Source organism: Oncorhynchus kisutch, linkage group LG15 (assembly GCF_002021735.2).
Source record: "Oncorhynchus kisutch isolate 150728-3 linkage group LG15, Okis_V2, whole genome shotgun sequence".
NCBI lineage: Eukaryota > Metazoa > Chordata > Actinopteri > Salmoniformes > Salmonidae > Oncorhynchus > Oncorhynchus kisutch.
Window position 1 is genome coordinate 77486639 of NC_034188.2, and position 9812 is coordinate 77496450.

At 43.2% G+C, this 9812-nt stretch overlaps 1 protein-coding gene across 1 annotated transcript; it reads right to left on the reverse strand.

The window, feature by feature from the left end:
• Positions 1-861: 861 nt before the first annotated feature.
• LOC109906121 (ATP-sensitive inward rectifier potassium channel 1) lies at positions 862-8930 on the reverse strand. The gene is made up of 2 exons (XM_020503782.2): positions 8807-8930; positions 862-2114 (listed from the first exon to the last, which is right to left on the reverse strand). Exon 2 carries the CDS (start codon positions 2102-2104, stop codon positions 983-985), a length of 1122 nt encoding a protein of 373 aa, XP_020359371.1. The 5' UTR covers positions 2105-2114; positions 8807-8930; the 3' UTR covers positions 862-982.
• Positions 8931-9812: the final 882 nt, after the last annotated feature.

Consider the following 9812-nt stretch of genomic DNA (forward strand, 5'->3'; position numbering starts at 1 on the left):
GTAGTGGTTTCTTTGCAGCAATTCGACCATGAAAACCTGATTCACAAAGTCTCCTCTGAACAGTTGATGTTGAGATGTGTCTGTTACTTGAACTCTGTGAAGCATTTATTTGGGCTGCAATCTGAAGTGCAGTTAACTCTAATGAACTTATCCTCTGCAGCAGAGATAATGCTGGGTCTTCCTTTCCTGTGGCGGTCCTCATGAGAGCCACTTTCATCATAGCGCTTGATGGTTTTTGCCACTGCAGTTGAAGAAACTTTAAAACTTCTTGAAATTTTACGTATTGACTAAACTTCATGTATTAAAGTAATGATGGACTGTCATTTATCTTTGCTTATTTGAGCTGTTCTTGCCATAATATGGACTTGGTCTTTTACCAAATAGGGTTATCTTCTGTATACCCCCCCTACCTTGTCACAACACAACTTATTGGTTCAAACACATTAATAAGAAGGAAAGACATTCCACAAATTAACTTTTAACAAGGAACACCTGTTAATTGAAATGCACTCCACGTGACATTCCAGGTCCCTTCATGGTTGAGAGATTGCCAAGAGTGTGCAAAGCTGTCATCAAGACAATGGGTGGCTATTTTGAAGAATCTCAACTATATATTTTTTTTATTTATTTAACACTTTTTTTGTATACTACTTGATTCCATATGGGTTATTTCATATTTCATAGTTTTGATGTCTTATTCTACAATGTATAAAATTGTACAAATAAAGACTAAAACCCTTGAATGAGTAGGTGTGTCCAAACTTTTGACTGTACTGTAAAACATTCTTAAAATTATATAATACGATTTCAAAGTATGAATGCAGGAAAATCAGGCTTGTTCAGATATCTTTTTTTTTCTTATTTTTTTTTTTGAAACAAAACAGCTATCCTATGGGCACAGCTGAAGAACCTTGTTGGAACCCTTTTCTTCTAAGAGTACAACCTATAACTGGCTTCTATTCCACATATTCTCTCCAAAAGCTCACATCTTGGTCATATTAGGTTGTTCTAAGTTATCAATCACTTCAAATTCCCCATTGTCAATTCCGTCAATGGTGTGGAGGTGGTGTCCCTTCATGTTGTGGAAGCAGTAGGCACAGTGTGCAGTAGCCACGGGTACCACCTTGGAGAAGTTGGAGAAGTTCACTCTGTACTTGCCCTCTTTGTTGCGGGAGATGATGGGCAGGAAGTTGTAACCCCACATGATTTCCTGAGGGATGAATGAAGTCCTGACCTGGCAGGCTGAGTTGGTGGACTCGGTTGTGCCGTCCAGAAAGACCACCAGCTCAAACTCTTGCTTATGGAGTGTGTCCACTGCCATCTCAAAGAAAGGGCTAGTATTGTCAATCACATGGTAGAGTGTGAGAGGGCACACAAAAAAGAGGTTGTCCTTCCCAGCGTCCACCACGAACTCAATGTTCACCTGGTCCATGATGATTGTCTCCCCGTCGGGTTTGATGGTTGTCCTCAACAGCTTGCCGTAGATCTGGCTCCCGATCATCAGGGTCTTGCGCAAGTTGGCCACTCTTATCATGAGGCAAAGGAAGTCCTTCTTAGGACAGATGACAGCCATCTCACTGAATGTGATGGTCTTGGCCCTTTTCTTAGGGATGGAGATCTTGGCCAGGATGACTCCACACATGAAGCAGTTGATGATGTTACCTATGAGGTACTGGATAATGATGAGGGTTACAGCACCAGAACAGAAAGGGGTGATGGCACGTCCACCGTAACCGATGCTGGTCTGTGTCTCCAGGGAGAAGAGGAATGCTGTAATGAGATTGTAGACGTTGTCCACACAGGGGATGTGGCCTTTCGAGGGGTTCTGCCACGTCAGGTCCCCGTTGTTCCGGGCGATCCAGAACCACAGCAGTCCAAATATGAACCAGCTCAGGGTGAAGGAGGCGATGAAGAAGAAGAGGACAAAGCGCCAGCGGAACTCTACGAAGGTCGTCCAGAAGTCCAAGAGGAAGGCAAAATGGTTGCCGTACTTCACGTTGCCGAATTCAATGTTGCAGCGCCCATATTTGGTCACCAGCCGGGTTCTGCGGATTCTTCGCTCCACCAGGTGGTCATGGATACGCTTCCGGATGCCAACCACCATTTTCTGGGACCTGTAGAGAGAAGAACAATTTGTTTGTGAAATAGTTTATGTTTTACGCCCTTTAATTCTTAAACACAAGGTAAAAGTCCTGCTGACCTTAATTATCATCAAAATATCATTATATGAAACAACTTAGTAGCACAAACACATACCTGACCCAGCCATTATTCTTGTTACTTAACTGTAAAGTGTTGCTCTAGTTACTAGCAGTTGCTATGCATCACTTGCACATTTTCATCTGCACTTAAATCCTGTAATCCTGGGTACATGCCATAGCTAAGACTCAGATGATTTTACCATCATCCATTAGCCTTTATTATGTTTAAATCAGTGAGTTTGACTGTAAAATGTCATATTTTGTATTGACCCATAAACTAAATTAGTGTCAATGAGTTTGTTTAGTGTCTCTTGCACAAGGGTAGGCCTGGTTTAGGAGATTATTGGGACATAGCCACAGTTGTAAATGTGGTTGGTATTGGTATTTGGGCTGAGATATGCAGGTGTAGATCTGGTTTATATTAGTAGTGGGACTCAGTCAAAAGTGTAGACCTGGTTTGTAGGCGTACTGGAGCTGAGGTACAGGGGTAGTCCTGGTTGTACAGTTCATGAGTATTCAGGCTTTGGCACATTTAAAGATGGCTTAGTTAACTAATTGGGTTCAGGTGCAGACTTTGTAGTTATGTAAATTGGAGCTGAAGTACAGGCGTAGACCTAGTTTATATGAATATTAGGGATGAAATGCAGAAATACAGAGGTCACGTGACTAAGATATGCAAATAACAGGGTTGGAATGTGCAGCCAATAGCTGGATATGGTGTCTTGGTGTCTTGGGGAATACTGGCCTACGGAAAGTGGGTAACAGGGCTGAGGTAGACAAGTAACAGGGATGAGATGTACAGGCAAAGACAATGTCAGAGATACTGCATGGTTGATTTCTGCACAATGTTTACCCGTGCGTGCTGTAGTAAATTGGAGCTGTTTTGTTCAAAGTAATTATGTCCTATGCCAATTGTCACGATGAACAGAGTTTGGAACCCCTTTTTTTTGAACTGCTACAGAATGAAAAGTATTGATTTCGATACTCACATGGATGACAATATTAAAGGTCGATCTATGGTGGACAATAATATGTATTGTGAAAGCTGATTTGCATGTATATGAACTAACCTATTAAGATTGTAAAATGTGAAAAACTTCAATAAACTTTTTTTTTAAGCACAGGAACTGGGGTCTATAAGAAACAAGTAGGGAAGTTAGGTCTAGGATATGTGTGTATCAGAACTTGACTGTATCAATATTAGGGTATTGGTATGTGGGTGTTAGGGTTAGGGCATTGTGTAACAGGGCTGGAGTGCATGGGTAATTGGGTTTGGTGTGTGGGTAAGCAGGCTGAGGTATACTTCAAAAAGTATTCACACCCCTTGACTTTTTCCACATTTTGTTGTGTTAGAGAATGAATTGAAAACAAATTAAATTGAGATTTTGTGTCACTGGCTTACACACAATACCCCGTAGTGGAATTATGTTTTTCAAATTGTTTACAAATTAATAAAAAATTAAAATCAGGAATGTCTTGAGCCACTAAGTATTCCACCCCTTTGTTATGGCAAGCCTAAATAAGTTCAGGAGTAATAATTTGCTTGACAAGTCAAATCAAATCCAATTGTATTGGTCACATACACATATTTGGCAAATGTTATTGGGGGTGTAGCGAAACGCTTGCAATTTTCAATTGCTCTAGGGGGTGCGAACCAAGGATCCAATTCGGGAATGTCGTATTCCTGACCAAAAGTTGTTTCTGGGCTGTATGTAATAACACACAAAACGTTCTGGGCACATAATGTAAGAAATAACACACAAAAAAACAAAATACTGCAAAGTTGCTTAGGAGCTAGAAGCAGAGCTGCCATGTCTGTCGGCGCCATCTTTCACAAGTCACATAATAGGTTGCATGGATTCACTCTGTGTGCAATAATATAGTGTCTAACAATATTTTTGAATGACTACCATCTCTGTACCTCACACATATAATTGTTTGTAAGGTCCCTCAGTCGAGCAGTGAATTTTGAACACAGATTCAAAGACAAAGTTCAGGGAGGTTTCGCAAAGAAAGGCACCTATTGGTAGATGGGTAAAACAAAAAACAGACATTGAATATCCCTTTGAGCATGGTGAATTTATTAACTACACATTGAATGGTGTATCAATACACCCAGTCACTACAAAGATACAGGCATTCTTCCTAACTCAGTTGCCAGAGAGGAAGGAAACCGCTCAGGGATTTCACCATGAGGCCAATGGTGACTTTACAACAGTTAGAGTTTACTGGCTGTGATAGGAGAAAACTGATAACGGATCAATAACATTGTAGTTTACTCCACAATACTAACCTTAATGACAGAGTGAAAAGAAGGAAGCCTGTACAGAATACAAATATTCCAAAGCATGCATCCTGTTTGCAACAAGGCACTAAAGTAATACTGCAAAAAATGTGGCAAAGAAATTATCTTTTTGTCCTGAATAAAAAGTGTTATTTTGGGGGCAAATCCAACACAACACATTACTGAGTACCACTCTCCATATTTTCAAGCATAGTGGTGGCTGCATCATGTTATGGTATGCTTATAATGGTTAAGAACGGGAGTTTTTCTGGATAAAAAATAAACGGAATCAAGCTAAGCACAGGCAAAATCCTAGAGGAAAACCAGGTTCAGTCTGCTTTCCACCAGACACTGGGAGATTAATTCACCTTTCAGCAGGACAAAAAACAAAAATACAATGCCAAATATACACTGGAGTTGCTTACCGAGACGACATTGAATGTTCTTGAGTGGCCTAGTTACAGTTTTGACTTAAATCGTCTTGAAAATCTATGGCAAGACTTGAAAATAGCTGTCTATCAATGATCAACAACCAATTTTGATGGAGCTTGATTTTTTTTTAAAGAATCGTGAGCAAATGTTGTACGATCCAGTTGTGCAAAGCTCTTTGAAAATGACCCAGAAGGACTCACAGCTGTAATCGCTGCCAAAGGTGATTCTAACATGTATTGACTCAGGGGTGTGAATACTTACGTAAATTAGATATTTCTGTATTTCATTTTCAATAAATTCATTTTCAATACATTTGGTTTTCACTTTGTTATTATGGGGTATTTTGTAGGTAGGTGAGAATATGTCATCCATTTTGAAATGAGGTTGTAACACAACAAAATGTGAAATAAATTAAAGAGAAATGTAGGTATTAGGGCTGAAGAATATAGGTAAATGTCTGTTAATTTTATTATAGGCAGTGCACTGGATATTCCATCGGTCACAATTGTGACCAAGAGTAAAACACACTTTTTTACATACTTTTCAGTATAAAACTATATGGATTACATGTTAGGGTTACTAATGGCATAAGATTTGTCTGGGGAATATTTGGGAACAAATGGGTTAAATTCTGTAATCCTGGACACAAGCCATAGATAAGACCCCAAGTCATTACAGAAGAAAATTATTTGTTGAAATATTTCGCTCCACTGGCCCAAATCAGTCAGATAACCATACCCTCCCTAAAACCAGCCTACTACAACCATATAACTGTCATGTTCTGACCTTAGTTCCTTTGTGATGTCTTTGTTTTAGTATGGTCAGGGCGTGAGTTGGGTGGGCAGTCTATGTTCTTTTTTCTATAATTTGGTATTTCTGTGTTTGGCCTGGTATGGTTCTCAATCAGAGGCAGCTGTCAATCGTTGTCCCTGATTGAGAACCATACTTAGGCAGCCTGTTTTCACCCTTGAGTTGTGGGTGATTATATTTTCTGTTCAGTGTTTTTTCAGCACCATACAGGACTGTTCGTTTGTAGTTTTATTGTTTTGTTTCAGTGTTCAATTATTTTATTAAAGAATATGGACACTTACCACGCTGCACATTGGTCCTCCTCTTCTTCCACCTATGACGACCGTTACAGAATCACCCACCACCAAAGGACCAAGCTGCGTGGTACGGAGCAGCGCTATCTGGAGGAGGACAACATGGGACGAGATAGAAAGGTGGTCGGTCGACCCAGGGAGAGTGCCGGAGCCCGCCTGGGATTCTCTGGAACAGTGCGAGGAGGGATACCGGAGAATGGAGTTGGCACGGCGGTCAAGGAATCCCGAGAGGCAGCCCCCAAAATGTATTGGGGGGGAGGACACGGGGAGTATGGCTAAGTCAGGTAGGAGACCTGGCCAACTCTCCGTGCTTACCGTGGAGAGAGGTGGACCGGGCAGGCACCGTGTTATGCCGTGAGGCGCACGGTGTCCCCGGTGCGCAGGCATAGCCCGGTGCGTTACATCGCAGCGCCTCGTATCAGCCGGGCTAGAGTGGGCATCGAGCCAGGTGCCATGAAGCCGGCTCAGCACATCTGGTCTCCAGTGCGTCTCCTCGGGAGAGCCCTACGCACGGTGTGCCCAGCCAGCCCTACGCACGGTGTCCCCGGTTCGCCAGCAAAGCCCAGTGCGGTCTATTCCCCCTCGCCCCACTGGCCTGGCGACGGGGAGTATGCAGCCAGGCAGGGTTGTGCAGGCTCGGTGCTCGAGACCTCCAGTGCGCCTCCATGGTCCAGTCTATCTGGGACCTCCTCCATGCACCAGGCCTCCGGTGGCAGCCCCACGCGCACAGGCTGTCTCTCTGCCTCCTTCCTCCAGGTGCTCCCTCCTGTCCAGCGCTGCCAGAGTCTCCCGTCTGTCCTGAGCTGCCAGAGTCACCCGTCTGTCCTGAGCTGCCAGAGTCGCCCGTCTGTCCTGAGCTGCCAGAGTCGCCCGTCTGTCCTGAGCTGCCAGAGTCGCCCGTCTGTCCTGAGCTGCCAGAGTCGCCCGTCTGTCCTGAACCGCCAGTCAGGAGCTGCCAGAGCCGCCCGTCTGTCCTGAGCTGCCAGAGCCGGCCGTCTGTCAGGAGCTGCCAGAGCCGCCCGTCAGTCAGAGCTGCTGGAATTGCCCTTCACGTCAGAGCTGCCAGAGTCTCCCGCGGTCCGGTGCTGCCGGAGTCTCCCACCTGTCCTGTGTTGCCGGGAATCTCCCGTCCATTCGGGACCTGTTGCTAGGGTCCCCAGTCCGAGGTCGGTGGCGAGGGTCGTCGCTCTAAAGGTTCCACGGAGGCGGGTAAGGAAGCGGGCAAAGACTATGGTGGAGTGGGGTCCACGTCCCGCGCCAGGGCCGCCACTGCGGACAGACACCCACCCAGACCCTCCCCTATAGTTTCAGGTTTTGCGGCCGGAGTCCGCACCATTGGGGGGGGGGGGGGGGGGTACTACTTAGGCAGCCTGTTTTTCACCCTTGAGTTGTGGGTGATTACATTTTCTGTTCAGTGTTTTTTCAGCACCATACAGGACTGTTCGTTTGTAGTTTTATTGTTTTGTTTCAGTGTTCAATTATTTTATTAAAGAATATGGACACGTACGACGCTGCGCATTGGTCCTCCTCTTCTTCCACCTACGACGACCGTTACAGAATCACTTCATATAAACTGGCACTCTCAAATTAATCCCTGGTAGGTTATAGAAGAAGTGTTTGATGGATGGAAGTGTTTGATGGATGGTCTCTAGCAAGATTAGTGGCATAGGAGCTTTCTGAATAAATCTGTCCTGTGTTGCTGCCAAACTAAGCCAAATAGTTGGATGGTGGTGCGCTTGTTAGGAAGTGTTAAGTCAGTGCCGTAAACCGGTGAGTTTGTTTCTATGCTCAAAGCTTTGAAATGTCCTATATTTCACAAACAGGAATCCGATAGTCACGCACTATTCTTTGTTGTGAAGCTTTTCTCATTGTATCTCGCAAAGCATTTCACACCTATTCATTATCTCTTCCACATTGTTGCTGTAAGGTGATATAACAAATGCTTAGATCATCGTGAGGTTTACTTTGATACGATGCTTGGCTGATGCTTTTCAGTAATCTAATTTTGAAATTGAGTAATCATTTTATTAGTACTGTGCGGTTCAGTTGTAATTGTCAATAATATTGTAACTCATCAACACTTAATGTTTTCCCCAGGAAAACGTTATAATAATTTATTGAAGGGGTGTTACACAGTGTACTGCAACCAATGCCAAGGTAATAGGGGCCATTTCCACTCTTGTAATCATTGGTTTGTGAATAATTGCAATGTTATGACTACACTTATTCACATTTTGATGTAAATTATTCACTTAATATTTACGTCAGAAAGAGGTCAGAAAGTTCACTAATTATTTTCCCCTTTTGCGAGAGGGACCATGGCTACTGTAAATATACAAAGAAAACAATAACAATAATAAAAAACTATCCCTCTAAAGACCATTTCCTTTCAATGGTAATATCTTCAACAGTATAAAATACTACACTACTAGACCTGCTACACACCACCTGCATACAAAGTTTGGAGTGGAGTCAGATTAGTCAAAAAACATACAATATGTTTACTGTCAGACATGCCACCATTCACTAACAGTGTTTTTGTGAACAGTGCTTCTTGGAAACAAGAACATTAGTATAATGGCAATTTAAAAGATATGTACCACTTATGTTTAGAGAGAGTGTCCATAGTACAACAAGCGCACCACCATAGCCTAAAAGTGGGTGCATATCAACATAATGTATATCATCGCTACACTGTTATAACGGGAGAATACAAAGTTAATGTTTTCATTCACTGGATGATAATGGTTCAACTAAGATGAGGTCCTCACTCAAACAGAGCTTACCTGTCAGTGTAGAAACTGTGGAAATCCAAAGATGTATTACACCGTGGTTGCCCTCGGTCTCTGTCTCTCTCTCAGCCAGTCTCTGATGGTGTGTCCTCTGAACTAGTTAGTGTTCTGACACCTCTCACAATGCTACACCTGTGTGCTTTTATACAGCCTTGTATTGGTGGGACTGGAATCACTTCAGGTGATGTTTACACGCACACAAACACAAAGTACCGGTACCACCCTCCAGCAGGGCTGTTGAGTGGGTATGTGTTTACCCCACACAGCGCTGGTAGCCAAGGCCAGCCTGAATACCCTCTGCTACACCACCACTGTCTTGGCACACACACACACACACACACACACACACACACGCTTGAATTTGCCGTTGATGGGATAAATAAAGATATTATACATTCATGTTACACACACATCACAACTGCTTTGCTAACTAAATACTGCACAATTTAAAGACTTGACACCCAATCCCCCCCTTCCCCAAAACAAGTGTAAATATTAGACTATAAATCGTGCCTTCCTGTATTATACTGATGCTAAAGTGTTTACTCTACTGAGCCACTTTATATTCCTATTCTTATCTTTTATCATTTCTTATTTGTTTTTGCATTGTTGAGAAAGAACCTGCAGGTAAGCATTTCGTTGGACGGTGTATACCATATGTAGGTCTAGAGGAAGCTGTGTGCCGCTGTTTACAATTCACACACACACACACACACACGCACACACGCTTGTATTTGCTGTTGATGAGGGAAACAGAGGTCCTGATTTGTAGCCAGATTTTTTGATAATACGTATGCCACATGAGTAGTTTCTGCTGGCAGTGATTGTAGTTTGGCTATTGCATCATGTTAGGCTTTTTTAGTCGTTCATGTTGGATGGTTTTCTGGTCTCTCTTGATGTTCAGGACCGGTGTGCAGTTGAGGGAAATGTCAATGAGGATTAGCATAAGAAGAGGGAAGGACAGGTCACAGGATGACATTCCACAACCCATTGGCTCAGC

What these genes read in the sequence shown, in the direction of transcription:
- LOC109906121 (XM_020503782.2), bottom strand. Translation starts at nt 2,104, where the DNA reads ATGGTGGTTGGCATCCGGAAGCGTATCCATGACCACCTGGTGGAGCGA.